Source organism: Notothenia rossii (assembly GCF_949606895.1).
Source record: "Notothenia rossii genome assembly, chromosome: 6".
Taxonomy (NCBI): Eukaryota; Metazoa; Chordata; class Actinopteri; order Perciformes; family Nototheniidae; genus Notothenia; species Notothenia rossii.
In genome coordinates this window covers 54,300,911-54,323,326 of record NC_136909.1, presented here as the reverse complement: position 1 = coordinate 54,323,326, position 22,416 = coordinate 54,300,911, and the positions used below count along the sequence as shown (strand labels likewise).

The 22,416-nt window shown below is 42.8% G+C and overlaps 1 protein-coding gene across 7 annotated transcripts in view; it reads left to right on the top strand.

The window, feature by feature from the left end:
• Nucleotides 1–22,416, top strand: part of hspa12a (heat shock protein 12A) — a 189,493-nt gene that overhangs the window by 145,221 nt on the left and 21,856 nt on the right. For 5 of the 7 annotated variants that reach the window (XM_079686871.1, XM_079686869.1, XM_079686868.1 and 2 more), the window contains exons 2-4: nucleotides 7,998–8,078; nucleotides 10,265–10,392; nucleotides 20,193–20,379. In XM_079686871.1, coding sequence (XP_079542997.1) covers nucleotides 8,007–8,078; nucleotides 10,265–10,392; nucleotides 20,193–20,379 — 387 coding nt within the window. In that variant the 5' untranslated portion in view covers nucleotides 7,998–8,006. The remainder of the gene's footprint in view (nucleotides 1–7,997; nucleotides 8,079–10,264; nucleotides 10,393–20,192; nucleotides 20,380–22,416) is intronic. The other 2 variants (XM_079686870.1, XM_079686867.1) reach the window with 1 other exon arrangement.

The following is a 22,416-nucleotide window of genomic DNA, read 5'->3' as shown; positions in this document are numbered from 1 at the left end:
AGTGGGCCAGCCTTTAATGTTTAACTGAGTGGAATATGTTGAATATGTTTTACCAAAATGTTGGCTATATGTTAAGGAGTTTTCAGGTTGTGACAGTGCACTGCAACATGTTTGTTGATCTTGTTTATTGGTATTTATTATTTTGATATTATTTATTTAAATGTAGATGTGAATGTATAATTTATTTGATTTTATTTTGTATTGGTTTTTCAGTTGATTACCCTGAACATATAATTCAACTGTTAAAAAGTTCAAATTATTATTTGTATTTGTTTTAAAGTACAATAAATGGATGTTTTCAAAGTAAATGAATAATCGCATTTAATAATTGCAATTACAATTATTGACCCAAATAATCAAGATTATGATTTTTGCCATTATCGAGCAGCCCTAGTATTGATGTCTGTCTGAGAGATATGAGGTGAACAAGAATTGGTCAGTTCCAGTTATGACTGTGTGCTGGAACGTGAGAGGAGGATGGCTGATTGTGATGAAGGCTGCGCTAAGGTCGAGAGGATGAGGATGGTGAGGAGGCCTGATGCTGCGGAGAGGAGGATCCATTTATATAAAAACCTGTCTGAAAATGAACTGATCAGATTTTGGCCACTTTATGATGTCATAACGATTTTTTGGCTTGTGTAACCATTAGCCAATAACCAACCAAAGAAAAAGAAAATCTGCTTACAGTTCTGTTTCATATGGGTGTTGGGAGATGTATCCATAGATCTCTTAATGTTGTTCTCAAAGTGCACCAGATTGATGTTTTTAACTTCAATATTTAAAAAAAAATCTGGTGGTTTGATTGTGTTTCCCACAAATAAATACAGTTTTATCTGACAAATATAAAGACAACCAATTATATAAACACACATAGATATCAACCAATGATAGATGATAAACCTTTTCGTTAAAACGGCAGAAATGCTTCTGATAATAAAGTTCTATATACTGACAAGTTTGACATGCTTCATCCAGCACGACAATATGACATTTAGCAAAACAGGTTTAAACATAAGGTGTTCAGTATCTGAAAGCTCTAATTGTAGCTTCATTTTAGAAATGTGTTTCCATTCATCCTCAAAGGCCCGTGTCATCTACCTCACAGTGTGTGTGCAGGTCTGTGTGTGTTCAGAAGTGACATGCTGTGTGTTGGTGGCTGCAGCTGTTGTCAGGCTGGTTCTCTGCCCTGTGTGTCTGGGCTGATGGCCAAGTGGATGCAGTGGGCCGGGGAGAGAGGAGTGTGTGGGGGGAGTCTCTCTTTGCGTGGCACAGATGAATGGGACCTCACATGGGAAGAAGAAACGGCACATTCTCTCCTCAAACTCTTCCTTTATGAATGTGGCTCTTTGATAGTGTGTTGTGTTTGTGCCTCTCAGTGAATTTAATGAGCTCCTCTGCTGCTATTGTAGGGAACCGCTTTGTTTCTGTCTGTGTTTCATCAGACTTAGACAGCACTGTCCTCTGAAACAGCCTTCTATTATCTTCTCTGATTTCCAAAGATTCTCTGCAGCTTTCTTTACAATTTTCTGAACATTAACAATATTTAAACTATATACAGTTTGCTGGATTATAGCATCGCTGCACTTTAAAGCTGTAAGGCATTCGAGCCAGATGAAGGTAAACTTGTAGAATGTCTTTTTTAATCGAAGTGATCAAGCCACAGAAAGCACACGCAGGTGTAGCTTCACTTCAAAACTTGACGCAGCAAATGCTCGCTGCAATATTTGTGCAATGGAAATCAGGGCAGGGCAACACGCCTCACATGTGCTCCTGGTGCACAAACACAACACAGCACTCTACACTGCACCCTGCTGACAGACACACAGGAGGGAAGTTGAAGGGTCAGGTGAACTGGAAGTGAATACAATAGTGAAACGTTAGGGATAAGCGTAGGGTTAGGTCCAGGTAAAGTTGCTGTTCTGGTGACTGCTCTCCGTGAGAGCAGCTAAAAGCATGTTTTGGATTAGCTGCTCTTCAGCAGGCAGACCCTCAGTCAGAGTGACCTTCTTTATTGATGTGGGCCTTTTAAACTCTAAGGAATCTGTTTCCAGTTGTACTTAGACTAATTGACTTTTTTTTGTCAAGTGCCTGATCATTTTACCAACACGCTCTCGTGGCTCGGGCCTCTGAGGAACAGTTGTTTGGGGATAGATGGAATGTGAGGCCAACAGGAAGTCACTGCTCCTGCAGAGAGGAAAGAAATACAGACTTACCATCCTTTCAGTGGCACAGTCAGCATTGCTATGTCAACTTAAGTTCAGCTGGTTTTTAGAGGAATACAACATTTCCTGTTTAATTTTAATGATGCCCCTCCACTGTGGAACATGATGTTCAGCCAATCAGGAGCCTGGATGACCTCATCGCTGCTGCAGTATTGGTTAAAACTATTCAAAATGTTTAATAGACATAGAGCCTATAGTAAAGTTCATAATAGGTCTTTAAATATTACTGTAATATTTACACATAAAAAAAGGAAAGAGAAAGGAAAAAAAGAATGCAAAATAAATAATTAAAATAGAAGAAGACAACAAATTAAAAGAAAAAGGAGAGAAGAAAGTTTATTGTGTACAGTGATGATAAAGAAATATAACTACAAATGTAATAAGTTCCATAAAAGTAAGCCTGTGAAAGAGAAATCAGGGCTGCCAACACTCACGCATTGAGCGTGAGAGTCACGCAATTAACCCATATCTCACGTACTCACGCCACACTTGCCTTTCCTCAGGCTAAGTTTTCGTCCAAAGTAAATGTACATAAATATAAAAATAAAGTGAAGGAACAACAAACCGAGCGGTCTACGAAATTAGTCTTCTGGCTTAGTTCAGTAAAGTTGGAACGATATTTGGAGATTCTGATTTCACGGATCAATAACTCATGAACAAAACGTTATTCAGACACAAATGACGTCTCCTAAGTACCGTGGTAAGGTTGAAAACGAACTACAATCACATTTTGATCAAAAAAAGCCAATACGCGCCGTCCTCCGAACTGGACATATTACATTGGTCTCTATCCGCAGCCGGAGAAGAAATGAGTGCTCAGGGACCGTCTCCAAAGTGCAACTCCGAAAAAAGAGAATACAATAATATTCAATCACTATTATACAGCTTATTACTACCAAACTCACCACACACATCAATAGTCTCCTCTGTGTCATACTACAGCAAGGAGTTTGGAAGAATATGCTTTTGAATAATTGTGGGGAATATTTATAATGTGAAATCTTCAATAACTGGCATTCTCTCAAATAACTTTACTATTATACAGTATATTTCTACCAAACTCACTATTTGCATTGTTGTTGTTAGCATCTGGTTAGCTAGCTGCGCTAACGGTTATTAGAAGCTGTTTCTAAAACAAGGAAAGGGATAGCTCTGCCCTGTCAGACTGAGATAACAACAGCTCAGTGAGGTAAGGGACTCTGTTTAGATAGTTAACTTTAGTCTAGTTATCTCAGTGGGTCTCAAACGTTTTGGTCACCATTTATGAGAATAAAGGAAAAACAGTTATACTATATGGCAGTAAAACAAGAATAAAGTCTAAAAGGTGAGTGATTTTTAAAATATCCACAAAGAAAAAGAAAATCTGTTTCCAGTTCTGTTTCATATGGGTGTTGAGAGATGTATCCTTGAATTCCTTTTGCTCTCAAAGTGCACCAGATTGATGCATTTAACTTCAATATAACAAATAAAAAATCTTCCCGGGCATGGAGGTGAGGACCCCCCCCCCACTTTTAAAATAGCACTTTACCTCTGCTTACACCTATATGCCATTTTATATGCTGTGAGCTTATTATCGAGCCTTCATTGTAAGAGTCGCGGGTACACTGTGTATGTGCGTATTCCACTGTTGCCCCGGTACATTAATGGGAAACCCTAGTTTGTAACACTGTACACATGAACGTTTCTTTTTTCGGTTCACCAAAAAAACATCTCACTCCAAGCTGAACTCAAATGTTGGCAGCCCTGGAGAAATGGTCAGTGACAGTAATGGTTTCAAACCTGTGGTGATAAGTAAACAGTTATCTCCTCATGTTGAGACATTCTTTGCTTCTTCTTTTTTTTACAGTGTTATACGTTCTTAGAAACATGTGCGTAAGGTATCGGTTAACAGGTTAACCCTTACGAAAAACCTAAAAAGCTAGGTTAGAACTTCATACAAATGACTACATAGTGAAGCAGGGTGTGTGTGGGTGTTCAACAATGTCAGGGTTCTACACACAGCTTTAAACCGGTGACTTTAAACAGTTTCCATTCACAATGCACATCTACCTGTTCTGTAATTACATGTCTTAGTGCATGGAGGTAAACAAACGGAGCTAGCACAATAGCAGCAGAACCTGTGTAATACAGCACTTGAGATATTATCTGCTACAAACGTGCAATCACTTTACTTCTCTAATTGTGATTTGATTTTTCTGGCAATTGTTAGGAATAAAAAGGAAGGTTGTAAAGGTGGTTCTGGGAGTGGGCTTCTAGAAGGAGTCTAGCCACAGGTGGTCTGTAATTCTGCACCGTAATTGCCTGGAAAAGTGTATTACGGGTCTTCAGACCACTCATCTACTCTGTAGGGGTGGAAAAGAGAAAAGGGTGATCGAGGCGGAAAAAGGATGGATAACTTGATGTCCTGTGGTGATACAATTCTGCCAGACACTTACAATATGTCGAGAGACTATTATTATTCTGTGCGTTCAAAGAACACTTTCTGTGGAGGCTATTAAGTCCAACTAATGAAAAGGATGGCAGCAAATGGGGAGACAATCTCTTATTGAAATGCCATTGTGCTTAGAGACAGGTGCATCAGACGGCAGAGCTGATGCTCTCTGAGACCCTCCACCCACTGATTGGAAGCGCTCATTAGGATCAAAACAGGAGGATTTCTGCTCTGCTTCATTCATTCAAAGTGTGTTTGTAGCATTTGATCAAAGTCTTGAGCTGATTTCAGATACTGATAGCAGATTAATTGTTTCACACAAATGAGCAAGTGACACATAATGATTATTAGTGGGACTCACAGAACAAAACCTAAGCTCATGTCTCCCAAACCCCAAGCACATGTTCGGCTTTGCACAAACATTGAATTCAACTTGGCACTTTACTTTTACTTTTTTGCCATTTCTAAACCCCGCTAATCAACAACAGGATGCATTCAGTATTAAATAGGCACAGGTGATGTTACCGACATATGGCAAGTCTCAGCAATGTGTCTTTATTAAATGTTATCCATGCTTTCTGCTTTCTCCCCACAAAGGTTTTGCTATATGTACTTTGACAGTAATATTATGTTTAAAATATGTTGAGTTCTGATGTTCAGTTAGACCCTCCAGAAAAACGCGGGCAAAAATCCTTGATTATGCGGGCTAAAATCCTTGATTATGCGATTAAACATGCAGGGTTTTTATGTGATTATGTGCGGTGAAATTGCGGAAACTTGCGAAATATGCGGAAACTTGCGAAAAAGAATAGATTTTTTTTTAAATATTGGGCTGTCTTATTTATTTTCTCTCACACAAAACCTGCCACTAACGTTAAACCCCTTTCCTATTCAATTAAACACATTCAATGTTCATTTATTGTAAAAGCAATTGGGCTATTTTAATCACACTCTTTCTCTCTCACACACACACACACACACACACACACACACACACACACACACACACACACACACACACACACACACACACATACACACACACTTCTTCTTCTTCTTCTTCTTCTTCTTCTTCTTCTTCTTCTTCTTCTTCTGTCTTCATTTACTCGTTCGTTATCTGACCAGCTTCAATCTTCAATCTACTCACTTCGTTTCTTGTAGCCCTCGAAAGGGTTTTGGAGGTTGATGCCTCGGTGAACGTGAGTTGTTTGGCTTTCTTGTCCGCAACAGCAGAAAGCATTTTGAATGTTTGAATGAATCAAAGTGGGTCGTCGCCGTCGATTTTCTCTATTCTGCACTGGGTGCTTTTGTGAAAGACATCGGGGTACTGCTTTGCCCGGTCTTTAGCAGAAATGTTCGTCGGTAAATTAGATGGATCAGATTTTTTCATCTTGGTGTTTTCTCTCTCGTGTGAGTTCCACACGTTCACTCTACGGTGTTGTTTACCTTCTGCTGATGACGTCGCGTCATCATCATCACTACTTCACGTCAAGACGAGTTAACTTTTTTTTCCCTCAACTCTGTTTGGAAAAATGCGGGGATTATGCGGCCTTTTGATAAATATGCAGCCTTTTAAAAATCTGCGCCATTTTGCTGATCATGCGGTAAATTCTGCGATCGCAGAATCGCGTTTTTCTGGAGGGTCTATTCAGTGCACAAAGGAAACATTTAAAAATAGTTGGATATATTTACTGAAGTAACAGAAAAATGTGGAGAAAAAAAGTTATTACCAATCAATGAGCAGTACTTGTCCTGTGTGTTTAATCAATATATTCAAGTACATGAATATAACATAACTCACAATGCCAGTACAGCACCTTAATGAGGGCATTCGTTTCTCTCCACGCGGTGTGAAGTCTCTTGTTACGTGTTTGTGTGGTAATATGAAGTGTGTGTAGAGATTAGTGCATTTATTTATTAGTGAATCAACCAAACATTGACCTACAACTGCAATTATTGAAAATGTATTCAGTCCTTTTAATATCAAAATAAATGGTCAAATAAGATGATTTGTTCTTTTCTTTGTCATATGTGTTAGTTAACTAAACTTTCCTGATAATAGCATCAGCAGTAGCATAACGTTTGACAGTAGCTTTTTCTCATCTCATGGTGTTGGTCAGTGGATGTTTGCTCAGTCCTGATCATGAGACCTTCTGAAGTGGTACGAAGGTGGTTGTTATTTGGTGAGAAGGTAGCCCCTGTTCATGTTAAAATGGCATCAGAATGTCCTTCTGGATATTTCTCCAGCTGCCCACCTACTCCTGGTCCATGACCTTTGACCTCTTCTCTGTGAGTGGGAAGGTTCACAGGTAGCTGATCTCTTCTGCTTCAGGGCTTCATTCAGGCTAAAATGAGCAAGCTGATAAATTGACTTTGAGTTGAGATAGGTCCCAAGGTCTTTATTACTCAAATACCACCATTTTGTATACAGCCTAATTATACAACATGCTTGAGTTGAGTTCCTTCAGTAACCACGGTAATACAGTATGGTTATATGGTCATCAAATCTGCCAGCCGGCCCAACGTAACAAAAGAAGGCCGGAGTAAAGAACAAAAGCGACTCATGCTCTTCATATTCAATTATTTGTTCATTGTACTTTTTAACTGGGCTGTGTTGATGATATCCAAGACTAGGGCTGCTCAATTAATCGTATTTTAATCGCAATTATGATTATGGCTTGCAACGATTACGAAAACAATGTAATCGAAATAAAAGGATAATTTTTTTATTTATTTATTTTTAAATACTTTTTTTTGTTTTTTTTTCAGTTTAATTATATTTAAAGTTCAGGGTAATCAACTGTTAAAAACATACTGTTCAAATTGTTTCTCTCCAATAAATGGATGTTTTCAAAGTCAATGAATAATCGCATTTAATAATCGCAATTTCAATTATTGACCCAAATAATCGAGATTATGATTTTTGCCATAATCAAGCAGCCCTATCCAAGATACCAGAAAGGATAGTTAGTTACCACTGTGTCAACTCTAAAGGAAGAGTCAGATCATTGTGATGGATTGCCGGATTACACAACTTTCAAATAACATTGGGAACTGTGTGGCTTTACTTAACAAACCCTAACTAGCTAGTAGCTTATTGGCAGGCTGAACATTTCTTTTCAGTTGTTGTTAAAAAAAAAATATTGCCCTGAATCATAAGAGCATCCTGATTCAAAGACAATCATTTTCCATTGGTTTCAGATTCCAGATTGTTTTTGAGCTCCTCCTCATCTTTTTACTGTTCTCAAAGTAAAAGTAGTACAAGTCATACATAAATGATGAAACATACAAGAATAAGAGGCACAGTGTGAGATTGTAACATGAATATCTTTCTCTCTTCCTCTACAGAAGAAATGGCTAATCCGTCTCCAGCAAAGAGCATGGGGGACCCTGGAATCACCCCACTGTCTCCCTCACACACTCAGGTAACTAGACCCTCCAGAAAAACACGGGCAAAAATCCTTGATTATGCGGGCTAAATTCCTTGATTATGCGGGCTAAAATCCTTGATTATGCGATTAAACATGCGGGGGTTTTATGTGATTTTATGCGGGGAAATTGCGGGAAGTTGCGAAATATGCGGAAAGTTGCGAAATATGCGGGGGAAAAGAATAAAAATGTTTTTAAATATTGGGCTGTCTTATTTATTCTCTCTCACACACTCTCTTTACTATTCAATTAAACACATTCAATGTTTATTTATTGTAAAAGCAATTGGGCTATTTTAATCTCACACACACACCCCCCCCCCCACACACACACACACACACTTCTCCGCCTCATTCTGTTTTCATTTACTCGTTCGTTATCTGACCAGCTTCAATCTTGTAGGCTACTCACTTTGTTTCTTGTAGCCCTCGAAAGGGTTTTGGAGGTTGATGCCTCGGTGAACGTGAGTTGAATGGCTTTCTTGTCTGCAGCAGCAGTAAGCATTTTCGAATGTTTGAATGAATCAAAGTGGGTCGCCACCGTCGATTTTCTCTTATTCTCCAACACACAGTTGCACGGGGTGCAGAATAGTTTCCCCCCACTTTTTGCCCGGTCTTTAGTAGAAATGTTCGTCGGTAAATGAGATGGATTAGATTTTTTCATCTTGGTGTTTTCTCTATCGTGTGAGCTCCACACGTTCACTCTATACAGTGTTGTTTACATTCTGTGATGCGCGAGCTGATGACGTCACGTCAAGACGAGTTAACTTTTTTCTCTCTCAACTTTGTGTGGAAAAATGCGGGGATTATGCAGCCTTTTGATAAATATGCGGCCTTTTAACAATAGAACCGCCAGAGGTCGCTGTATACCTAAAACCGCCAACGGGTAAAATGTACCTGCTATAGATTTTCAAGGTACAATGCTATTTTATTTATCATACAGAACAGTGAGTTTTGATCGCACAGTGATGACATTTATACCAATATAATCTGTGGACTCTCAGCTTTTTATATGATATAGGTTGTGCAGATAGCATGAAGTTTAAATAGCGCTAAGAGTGCTGATTTAAACGCTTGGTGTTAGACTTGTGTTTTGTTTAAGTACAAATGTCTCTATCACTCTCTATCGATATATCTGTAATGTTATGTTCTATGAACATATAATTGTCTACATAAATAGAGAACGCGGACTACTTCTCTCATTCCGAGTGTCCATCTTTCTTCAACCGGCACGTAACCTGCACACATGCATTACATCCTCAACGTGAGCTCAGTCATCCAAGATCTTGTATTCTCCAAGATGTTACACTATCTATAACTATCTATCTGTCTATCTCTCTCTCTATCCATCTATCAATATATCTATCTATCTATCAATATCTCTCAATATATCTCTCTATCTATAAGGAACCGCAGTATACAAAAGGCGTTGCTATAGCAACACGTCATGTTTACGCTGCATTTTCTATGAGGTAAATATTACCCGCTGGCGGATATTGGTATAAATGGTATTCTTTTTGGCAATTTTTTCAATCTGACTTCATATTGACAATTGTTAACAACAGAGGGTGCTACATAACACACTTTCAGGAAAAGTCACGGACTGGGAGACTTTAATATGTTATTGAACAAAAGTTACATACAATCAAAAAACAGCTGCGGGTAAAATTTACCCGTTGGCGGTTCTAGTGTTAAAAATCTGCGCCATTTTGCTGATTATGCGGTAAATTCTGCGATCGCAGAATCGCGTTTTTCTGGAGGGTCTAGGTAACTCTCTAATCACATCAGTGACTATTCTCTGTTCTTCTCATGCTTTCTGTGTGTATAATACACAAATTACAATTTACAAAATACACAACCAGTTAGAGTATTTAAAAAAGTATGTGTTGCACTGCACGTATAAAGTAGTGCGATAGCAGCAAAGTGAGTATTTTAAGTGGAAGTTCATATTGCACGGTTGTTTAAAGATGTATTACAGTAGTTAAATTGTCTTACTAAAGGATAGCACTATTTTATTGTTTTTTAAATGGGTTTTATTATTTCATGTATATATTTTGGTGCATTGTTGGAGGAGCTTGGGCATAAATATTTTCATTGCCATCTCTACACTGTAGAGACTGTGCACATGACAATAAAGCCTAAGAAAAGCATCTCATCCTGTCCCCCCCCCCCCCCTCCTGCAGCAGAACGACACGGACCAGGTTCCGTCGGGCCCCTCCTTCGTGGTGGTGGTAGCCATTGACTTTGGCACCACGTCCAGCGGTTATGCTTACGCCTTCACTAAGGAGCCGGAATGCATTCACACCATGAGGTAGGCCAGCACTGCAGTGCAGACACTCTGTGGGGGTGGAGCCGCATCAGGATGTGCACATCCCACCATCTTCGAAATCTGAAATCCTTTGCAACTGGACTTAAATCAATATTTTGTAATGCCTTGTTTAAATCATAAGACCTTTTATCTCAAATATATTAATGCAAACACAAACTCATATTCAAACCAAAGAGTAAAAGAATTGGCACATTTTAATTCCTTTTTTTATTAAAAGATGGGTTGTTGAAACAGTATGCTGATACCACTCAACATAAGGTATTGAAGAAAAGTATTAGGTACCATATTTCAAAAACAATAACACTATTCCAAATGATAGACTTGTCATTGCTAAAAGTTTTTGGGGTTTGCAGAGATGATACCACTTACACCTAATGTAACTTTAGAAATGTGTTAACAATGTGTCTCGACCAGCAGGCTGTAATAAAAGCCTTGTGCTTGCTGTTATAGTTGAGCACATCTGATTAAAACATTTGAGCACAGAAACCACATCTAGAACCGGACTAAATTATGGTAGATTTAGAATGACAGAGTACAGTGTGCCTGAGAGAATTCACACAGAAACCTAGGTTTTTGAGAACATCTTCTAGGATGATAAATTATTAGTGAAAAAAGCTGAACTCTGACACTGAGTCGCATGACCCCTCAGGGCCAGGCACCACAGGGGTTAACAGCTGACTGGAGTTTACTTCAATGACTCATGTGTGATTCTTCACATTCTTGGCATTCTTTCTAGAGCTGCATTGTTGGATTTAGTGATTTAGTTCAAAAGAAATGGAGGCACATACACTTACAAACAAATAAAGCAGGCATGGGTCAACACCAGGCTCTATTTGAGATAACCCCTAAAGATATCTTCATCATTCAGACAAGAAAAAAACATAGGTTGAGCCTGTGTTATATTTAGTTTTTCTTCTCAAACGTCATCATTGCGAAACGTGTTGAGGAGGACTTGAGTTAGCCACCTTAAAAGTCACTAAGTTACAAAACATAAGAAGGGTAGGGATTTAGAACATAATTACTAATCCTGAAAACGATTTGTTTTTATACTTTAAATGTTCCATATTTATCCAAACCAACAGAAACACACTTATATCTTGTGATTTTAAAAGTAAGTTAAAAAGTATTATATTATTTAATACCTTTAAAGAGGAAATATCCCACACAGGCCTTGGGACTTTGCCTAAGAAACTCCCTCTCACACCAGTCATTGTCTCTGACTATCATATGAAACAGAATGAGATATTTTAAGTGTTACTAGATGTGCAGTTAAACAGATCCAGATGCCTGAATATTTAGATCCCTGCTCTGCTGGAATCCTTACAAAAACAAGATCTGGACAGAGGCGACCTGGATCCTGTCAGGGTTTACGCTTCTAGCAAGGAATCCGTGAAACGCTGTATCAGACGGGTGGGGGTGTTCTGGGTGCTGGTACCAGACATTCCTCATACTATATACTGAACATTAGCATTCACCAGCTGGCCTCACGTGTTGTGAGGGAAACGCCGGGTTACGTATTGTAACCCTTGTTATATTAACACAGGCGGAGCCCTCTACTGGACTCTATGGGTACTACCTTATCATGCAAGCATTCACCTACTGAGATTTCTATAGACGTAGCCAGCCCCGGGGCGGGCCTACCTGAATGCGTGCGCATCTCACTTCCGTATAAAAGGAGGCCTCGCCTCCTGACCACCATCCTACACCACTCTTCAGCGAGCGATATAGGACAGACAGTGCCCCAAGGTAGAGGGCTCCGCCTGTGTTAATATAAAAAGGGTTACAATACGTAACCTGGTGTTATATCTCTCACAGGCTCCGCCCTCTATGGGTACAGTGGGCGGAGCCCCGATGTATGCACGCACTGTCGTCCAACACACCGTTCCACCTCACTGTCCCTGACTGGCTTTAGCAGACGCTGCGCCTCACTCACCTCTCCCTCGGTTGTAACCTTTGAGAAGTCCTGGCTGCGGCCGATAGAGCACACCCTGATGCGCTTGCCTCGCATAAAAGTGTGCTCGAAAACAGTGCTGAGGGCTCCCCTGCGTCCGCTTATAGGCAGACAGGGAAAGTCTGCAGCTGTATGGGTTCACTATGCACCCTCTCTCCTGAGTCCCTTAAGAGCACGGGGAGAGCGCAAGTGCCCCCTATGTCCCCACACTCAGACACTGACCCCGTGCAGAGGGTGTACGGACTATAGTATGGAGGGCTCTCCCCCTCCTGCCCCCAGGCAGGCGAGGGGGCCCAAAGCGCATTACGTCACCCCGCGACCCTCCAGGAGTCCGGAGAAACGTAAGCGCTTTTACGCCCGGGGAGGGAGTCAGATGCCAACTGACCCACAGACCCCCCCTCCTCACCAGTCCTGTGTTGCCCCAGTAAGCACAGACGCTGAGAAAGAGCCAGACATATCCAAGAGATAAAACTTTATGAAGGGACCTGGCGTTGACCAAGACGCAGCCGTGCATATGTCCTCCACACTCACACCGTTGAATAAAGCTATCGACGCAGCCACAGCTCGTGTGGAGTGCACACGGACCCCCGTGGGACAGGCTCTCCCTGCCTTCTCGTAGGCATGTGCAATGCCTCCGCAAAGCCAGCCTGCCAGGCGTTTCTTGGACAGAGCTTTTCCAGTCACCCCGCCCCCGAAGCACATAAACAGCTGTTCAGTGCTTCTCAGGGTAGCTGTGCGCTCTACATAACATGCTAACGCGCGCACCGGGCAGAGGAGGTGTAATTTAGCTTCCCTGGCCCCACCATGGGGTTGAAGACTAAATCCCCCCAAATGAATAGCCCTCGACCTGAACGCACAAAGGAGGGGTTCGGTCTGAGTGTCGCCCCGCCACAGTCACCCCGAATCAGTAAAGAACTCGGGTGCACCGACAGCGGTTAACTCGGACACTCTTTTGGCTGACGTTAAGGCAAGTAGCAACGCTGTCTTCCACGACAGTGCTTTCAGGGAGGAGAGCTCTAGAGGCTCAAATGGCTCTGTGACCAGAGCCTCGAGCACCAGCGGCAGGTCCCACTGCGGGGTGGAGGCGCGCACTACTGGGTGCAGCCTCCTGAAAAACCGCAACATCAGTGGATAAGAAAAGGCTGACCTGCTGTTGAATCCCTCATGACAGGATGAGATGGCTGCTGCATACACTTTACAGTAGAATGAGCAAGTCTTCTGTCCACCAATAACTGTGAAAAGGACTAAATAGAGCCCAACTCACAATGTAGGGGCTCTATTTTCCGTTCCTCACACCATCGCTGGAATCCCACCCACTTCGACCTGTAACAGGCTGTGGTGGATCCTGCTCTAGCTGCCTGGATAGACTGAATAACGCTGTCAGACAATCCACCCTGTCTCAGCCTGTCCCTTTCAGGAGCCAAGCCTGGAGAGGACGGCACAGAGTGGGTAACGCCCCGATTGCACCTGCCTCTTGAGACATCGCCCCCCAGAACTGGGGAATTGCCCAGGGCTGGCCCACCTTCATCTGTCATCTCTGAGTACCACGGAGCCCCGACGCGATCCGGCGCTACCAGAATGACTGCCAGACGTTCTCGCCTCACTCTCCCCAGGAGAGGGAGAATGAGACGCAGCGGTGGAAAGGCGTATAGCAGCTTCCCTGGCCATGGCTCGTGTGCAAACGCGTCCACCCCTAAAGGCGGGTCGTCGCTCAGGGCCATGAAGAACCACAGGGCACAGTGGCTGTTGCGCCGGCTGGCGAACAGATCCACTTCCGCTCTCCCGAACTGGGCCCAGATCTGCTTCACCACCTCTGGGTGAAGCGTCCATTCGCCTGGCAGGGGGCCGCCCCCTCAACATGAGGTTTGCCCCCCTGTTCTCCAGTCCCGGGATATGGGGGGCTCTCAGAGATAACACCACCTCTGAAGCCCATAACCACAGCCTCTCCGCTGTGGCCAACAAGGTGGCGGAGCGGACTCCGCCTTGCCTGTTGATATAAGCCACTGTGGTGCTGTTGTCGCTCCTGACCAATACATGTCTCCCTTGAATTAGGCGCATGAAATGCTGGAGGACTAACACTACCGCCCGTAGCTCTAGGAGGTTGCTGTGTTGTGTTTCTGTTAGAGACCAGCGCCCACCTATAGCCCTCTTCGGGCAGGTCCCTTCCCATCCTGTTCCCGTGAACACTGTGATGTAGGAGGTTACCCGTCCCAGTGGAGACCCCCTCCGGAGGCGCCCGGGAGACCCCAGAACCGGAGGTTGCCCTCCACTGAGGGGGGATGGTCACCAGCCGCCGTTTGTGCCTCTTGGGATCCAAACGCAGGCTGGAGAACCACCTCTGCAGGCGGTGCATATGCAGTAACCCCTGCGGGATCACAATGTGAGCAGCCCTCATGAAACTCAAAGTCTGCTTGACAGTTAAAGCTGTCACTGTCGCCCCCTGTCACGGCCTGTGAACCGCTCGGAGAAGGGACGCACTTCTGCTCCCTGACAGGGTGGCGCGTAGCGTGCCTGCATCGAACACCACTCCCAACTACAACGCCTGTTGGTGAGGTATGGGGTGCTCTTTTTTCAATTGATCGCAAAGCCTAATTTGGTTAGGTGTGTGATCAATTGTGCTGTGCAAAGCATTGCCTGTTCCCTGGACCCGGCCATGACTATGAGGTTGTTTGGGTAAAAGAAAAACTCTCATGCCATGGGCGCGCAGCGGTTGAAGTGCAGTGGCCACACATTTACTGAACGTGAGTGGGGATATGGAGTAGCCGAACGGTAAACGCAGACACTTTCTGTGCACCGGAGCAATTTCCACATGAAAGTATGCGTCTTTCAGGTTGATGGTTGTCAACCAATCGCCCGGTTTGCACTAGCCCCATTAACTGTTTTTACAGTTAACATGCAGAATTTTCTGCTGGCAATGTAGCGATTCGGGCTGCTGAGATCTAGAATAGATCTGAATTCCCCTGTCTTCCTGAGAACCAGGGAGTACATGGAATAAAGACCATCTTCTCTGTGCTGAGGGTGCACAACAGACACAGACTGTTTCTGCACCAGAGCCTGAGTCTCTGCTGAGAGGAAACCAATCTCCTCCTGGGAAGACAGATTTCCTTTCGCATGCCCATAAAAGGAGTTGGGACGCTGCAAAACTGGAGTGAATAGCCCCGTTTCAGCATCCTGTCCATCCACTTTGTTAGTACACAGCTGAGTTTCCATTCCCTGCTGTGGGGCCGCAGCTATGAAGCTGTAATACTCTCTGGTGACCCGTTCCACCGCAAAACTCCCCGTGAAGGGAAGATTTGCCCATGGAGGGTCGACACAGAAAGGGCCGATTATTTACTGAGGTCCCTGAACGCACCGCCGCGCGCTCCACCATAATGCTGTTTTTACCACTACGGTAAACAGCATTTAATCGGAGTCTTTATAGGTGTAGTGTGTTCTACTGAGGTCCCTGAACGCACCGCCACGCGCTCTTGTGTGAGTGCGGGCTCCGCAATAATGCAGCCTTTACCACTATGGAAAACTGCATTAATTGGAGTCTTTGTTCTAGGCGTAGTGTGTTCTCTGACAGCAATACGCCCGCCATAATGTCCCTGCACCCGCATAGCGCTCTACTTCAGATAGCACTCCCTGCGGTTCATCCCTCTCATCTGCGCATGCCCGCTAGCCACCTCCTTTACAGGAGCTACAGCTGGGGCAGCGAATGGGGAATTTGTACGGTTAACATTGTGTATAAGTGTAGCATTTGTGGAAACAAAAGACACTCAGATTTGGATACAGATCAACCTCATTCTTATTAGAAAACGTAGTGATCTGTGCATTATGCAGGGAGGAGGCGGGATTCGCCCTCTCGTCCCGGGCGGAGAGATGTTCTCCCCCGCCAGGCAAGTCAGATCCGTGAAGACGGGAAGTCCGTCCCCGTGAGTGCCGGCACGCCGGTTCCACGGGGTGGGCTGAAGAGGTTGGGGGCGCCGCGGGCACGAGATCTCCGTGCCGGCACCTCTCCCTTCGTCTCACCGTCGCGCCGCGCTCCCTCGTCTGCAGAAAAGCCTGTGGAGGAGCGCACGCTGCCGTGACTCTTCTCTCTACTGAGGTCTTTGAACGCACCGCGGCCCGCCCTCAGGGGAGAGGGGCCGCGCGCGCCGTCACAATGGCGTCTCTTCGAAACGGACATCATGGGCAAAAGTGGAATTGTGGAGAGAGATTACTCTTACTCTGGGATAAATGCATTCGTTCTCACTGAATGCATTTTTACCACACACACACATCACTCTAGAACTAGAGTTTACAAACGTAAACCACCGTTCCCCTGCGGAGGTCCCTGAACACACCGCGGCCACTCTCACGAGGGCCGCGCGCCCACGTATTAACGCTGTATTTCTCATTCAACGGTGAAATGTATTAATCGGAGCTATTATACCAGGCAAGGTGTGTTTTCTGACAACAGCACGCAGGCAATAGCGTCTCTTGAACCCGCACAGTGCTTTGACAGCACACGGTTTATTCCACTCACGTGCACACGCCCACCTGCTGGCTCCCTATACTGGGGTTTACAGCGGGGGCGGGGAGTGTAGGACAGTGTTTCTTCCGCTGGGGATGGGCAAGAATCAGCCACGCTGCGATTACTTCTTATCCCGTGAGCAAGGAGATCGATCCATAGAGCCCTTCCGTAAAGACGGGGGCTCCCAGGAGATCAACACGGTCCTCTTTGGAAAAATGCCCTGCGACATGATATCCCAGGGATATCACAAGGCAAGCAGCGGCAGCGGCCTGTGATGAAGTAGGGTCGACCCTATATCATGTGAAGCCACTGAGCACCGGTCCCCGGGGGAACCGGGCCTGGGGAAAGGCTTGTGGACCAAGCTACTTATTCGGCCTTGCGGCCCAATAATCGCTCTGACCTGGTGAGGCGGGGGCATCTCTAGCAATGAGCGAGTAGCCCACACACCCGCCGCCATGATCATCATCCAGGGAGAGTACAGCCCTGGGCGGTAGACTTCCATGGACGCCGGACTCGGAAGGGATGGCGAACGTGAAATGGCACCGTCTCGGCCATACCCTGGTCCCACAAACACTCGAAGCAGAGGTGGTGGGGATCGGCGCCCGCTATCTTTCTTTCTCTTTCTTCCTTTCTCTCAAAAAATACGTCTCGGACTCAGTGCTAGGCTATCACCTCCGCTCGCTGAAGAGTAAAGGATGGTGGTCAGGAGGCGAGGCCTCATTTTATACGGAAGTGAGATGCGCACGCATTCAGGTAGGCCCGCCCCGGGACCGGCTACGTCTATAGAAATCTCAGTAGGTGAATGCTTGCATGATAAGGTAGTACCCATAGAGTCCAGTAGAGGGCGGAGCCTGTGAGAGATATAACAAATGATCCAGAAACCTGCTGGCATCACAGCTCCTCATCTCCTCAAAACCTCACAGAGATGCAGCTTACAGATATTATTTGCATTGAATACACTGAAAACACTGAAACATTGACTTTAATTACAGGCGGGGTAGGTAATTTTGGAGAAACCAGCTCGAGCGCGCTAGAATTTGAAAGTACACAACCGAAAAAAATCTGCCACTTCCTTCAGACTTCCTTACAGAGCCCCTCCTCCAACACACACGAACGCGCACATGACCAATGAGGGCACGAGATAAGTTTATGCACAGATGGAAGGCTGACAGGCAAGTAGGCCATTCAGTTATTTTAGCCGGGCCGGCTCAGATGATTGGTCGTGATTTTTACAGTGCTACGGCTTCCACAGATGACATGTTTTTTTATGTATTTATTGTCAAAGCACTTAGGATATTCATTGCAATCGGGACGTTAAGAGCATTCCATGGAATATAACAAAAAGTGTTTCTGAAATAAATTACATACCCCACCTTTAAGCAATATATGTTGTATTAAACTTGATATTATTGCTTTCAACTAAGCGAATAAAGTTATGTGACATTTGATGACATAATACATTTGATTAAAGTACACGTTTCAGTTTTTCAGTATACATTTTTTTTATAGTTGGCCTTCTCATAGAAAAAGACACATTTTACTTCAGTGAGGTGCATGAGTCAGTATAAGCGTAGTTTGCTTTCTACTCTAATCTGGACAGGCTGCCTGGCGTGTTGCTGGTGTTCTGACTTAAAGGATAGGGCTGCCATAATAATTAAACAAATCCCATTAAAAGAGTAATGCCATCAAGTCTGTCCCACAATACATCCAGCTGCTTTTCATCTTTCAAAACCCTTTAACCGTCACAAATATTAAGTTGTGTTTTTAAAATAGAGGAATGATTGTCTTGGAGAATCTGTGCTGAGTACTGTTACCATACCTGTACGGCTTTGCTGTGTGTAGTTTGAGTAAAGTTTATTGCATTCATTTGTTTTGCAGATGGCCAATTGTCTGCAGTTATGCATATTACAATCTTAAGAACCCTCCGGATAACAGTGTGGCTTTTAGCCTGTGAAGGCCGGGGCCAGTGGATATCAGTACAACACTTCCTGTCTGTGCGCTGCTTACTGCTCACAGCAGTCTTAACATCTTTAATCTTAGAATGGAGTTGTAGTTGACAGACTTCAACCGGATTATTTCATTGTTAGGGCATAAAGAGCTAAATCCTCGTCAATCAGTACCCAATGAGATCTGAGGTTTCATTTCTGCCAATGCTTTCCTTTTTTTTTTTGCTTTCCAGATGGACCTGCATGTAACCATAGACTGCTCTATTAAGCAATACCAATCGAACTACAGACAGGAACCAGACATCTTTAACGTTACCTACAAATTCTGCAATCATATGCAGATATCTGTTCATATGGATTATTCGTATTGTGTGAAGAAAGTAGATAAACAATGCCTTGTGAGTGTAGCCAATGTGTTGCATGGTGCTTGAGCTCTCTGTAATGGGGAAGATCAAATAAAATATATCGTTTTACATATGGGGTGTAGATCTGTTCTCCAATTTGCCAATCATAGTCAGGGACAGATCAGTAATATTTTTTAAATAATGCCATTTATTTAAGCAAGACTGTAACTTTTAAATTAAGAAATAATTGCCCTCTTACAAAGGAAAAGCTATATTCCTCATAGAAAGACAGTTATTTCCTGTGCTGTCGTCCTGTATGTTGGTATGTGAGAGAACAGCAGTTGTACATTATATGTTTACAGTTGATTGAAATAAAAAAAACATAAAGGACAATATAGTATTATGATAGTTGTAATACCCACATTTACTGAGAAGACTAAAATAACATGAGATATGCAGAAACACACACCAACAGAGAGTTGGAGGCAGATTACAAAAAGCAGAGTGAGAACAGACAGCAGCATGACTGTCACTGTTATTCCGGATGACAATGTAGGAGATATCCCTGCAGTTAGCAGTTCCATCCAGTTTTTTCCAAGATCTCCCAAACGATTTCCTCTTCACATCAGGTGCTCTTAGTGAGATGGCCCCGCCTTTCCATCATGCACCTCTCCCAAGGAACATATGAATAATAATAGCTGACCTCGATTTATCCAGAAATACTGTGGTGTCTCAATTAGCCTACAAGAGAGGATCGTGGTTATCCTGACACAATATAATGACCGACTTGACCCAAATACAAGTGTTCACGAGTAAACTGTGAATGTTACAGAAAGCATGAACTGAAATCACTTTGCACTTTGCATATAACTCGTAGATGCTTATTTGTTTGTGCATTTGATGGTCAGAAGTTGGGTGGTTTCAACAGCCTAACGATTATTCATGACAATGTTAAGCTGCCTACAGTTCAAAAAGTCTTTATTTGACTACCAGGAAAGCAGAAATACAGATTTATGGTACATAAATAATAACTGACTTCCTCGCAGGCGTTGGGAAGGCGGGGACCCTGGTGTGTCCAATCAGAAGACTCCAACCACCATCCTGCTGACTCCAGACAGGAAGTTCCACAGCTTTGGTTATGCTGCCCGTGACTTCTACCATGACCTGGACCCCAGCGAGTCCAAACAGTGGCTCTATCTGGAAAAATTCAAAATGAAGCTCCACACCACTGCAGTAAGGACACATACACACTGTTCACACATACGGAATAGCAGTCAGACATGCCAAGCAGCAGTCCCATCACAGCCCATCCTCATCACCTTGTCCCAGGTCGATGCTGCACCTTCTTGCTGTGTTTGTTATTTATGCCAGTGGCTGTTGTGCCAGGGTTCCTGCCTCTTGGTCTGCTGTGGTGTTGTAATAGATGGACTGATGATTTATTTATCACTGGATCAAACACATGTTCGAACATAAGAGTTTATAAATAAATAATGACATCTATGCATACTGGGAAGTCTCTGCAGTCCTAGTAGTGTTTACTGTACAAATCTGTAAAAAAAAAAAGGTTCAGCAAATTTTTCATTTGATGTCAATCTACATTTTAAAAATAACTAATTATAGCTACAGTTGCACTATATTTTTTATTTAATGCTGCTTAGGCTCCACCCTTAAAAACCTATGGAGAATCACCAAGCATTCAGAATATAAGAGGGGGGTGATATGACTGATAATCAGCCATCCGTCCTACCCGTAGCATAAATATATCCTAACAATGGTATTATAATGTTGAAACTGAAGGGGCCAATGATATCAATATTCAATATGTATTTAATTGACAGCAAACCCCATGTACAGTCCTAACCAACAATACATTTATCCTACTATCAAGTACTGTGTACTGTGTATCCATAGCTTATTCTTCCAATGTTGCTGTACTACCATGAACAAACCCTGTCATGTATTTGATATTAATCCCACTTACACTAATTCATTGCCAAACAAACTCAAATGATATAAAAACTGAAAAGATGTCATAACAACTGCTCTAATACAGTTTGAGTTACATTTGATAAAAACTGCACTGGCCAGCTGTTTTTGAAAATCACTCAGTCTATTTACATGTGAGCTGATTTAAAGATTAACATCCTTAGTAAGTTCTTAGTGTCACAGACATGTAGGTTAGTGAAACTATTGAGATATACAGTAAAACTTTTGATATTTTCATGAAGTTTGTTAATGATGAGAAAAGTATAGAATGACAAAAGACTATGGGTGCAACGGTTCACAAACATTTCGTTTCGGTACGTACCTCGGTTTTTAGGTCACGGTTCGGTACGTTTTCGGTACAGCAGAAAAAATTATCACAAAACATATATATATATTTTTGTATTATTATTATTAAACTGTGAATAAAGTATTCGCTCAAATAAATACAAAATATAATAAAACAAACATTAAGGTGCAGCATTTCGATGAACTGAAATAATCTGTATTTTAACTTTACTGTACTAGTACTCACAAAACATAAACTATTAGTTTTGGGTTTTTAATTATTACTAAACTGTGAATATTCATTCAAATAAATACAAAATATAATAAAATGAACATTATGGTGCAGCATTTCAATGAACTGAAATAATCTGTATTTGAACTTTACTGTACTAGTACTCACAAAACATAAACTATTAGTTTTGGGTTTTTAATTATTTTTAAACTGTGAATATTCATTCAAATAAATACAAAATATAATAAAATGAACATTAAGGTGCAGCATTTCGATGAACTGAAATAATCTGTATTTGAACTGTACTGTACTGTACTAGTACCTAAGCAGCCAGTTTGACATTATGTCTTGCTTGTCATTGTATTTTCATGTTTTTTTTAAAGAAAAATGAACTTGTCCACATTGCTTGCCGAAAGGGCAGATCTGCTGGCACTAACAATGTCTCCTGCTGTGGAGAACACCCTCTCGCTAGGGACGAAGGTAGCAGATACAGCCAGGTAGCGCTTTGCTAATATGGCAACATAAGGATATTTGGCATTTGTAATAGAGTGGCGAAGTCCCTCCCCTTCCGGTGGACCTCCATGGGACCTTATTTCGGAAAAATTATGTATTGAAGTCAATGGAGAGAGAAAGATTATCTTTCGATCCCATTTGAATTGTGCCACGAATTACACATATGATGTTTGTCAATTTAAAAGATAATTTTGCAAGTAAAAAAAAAATAATGTGTTTGTGTGAAAAGCTCAATGAACTACATCTCTGGTCTC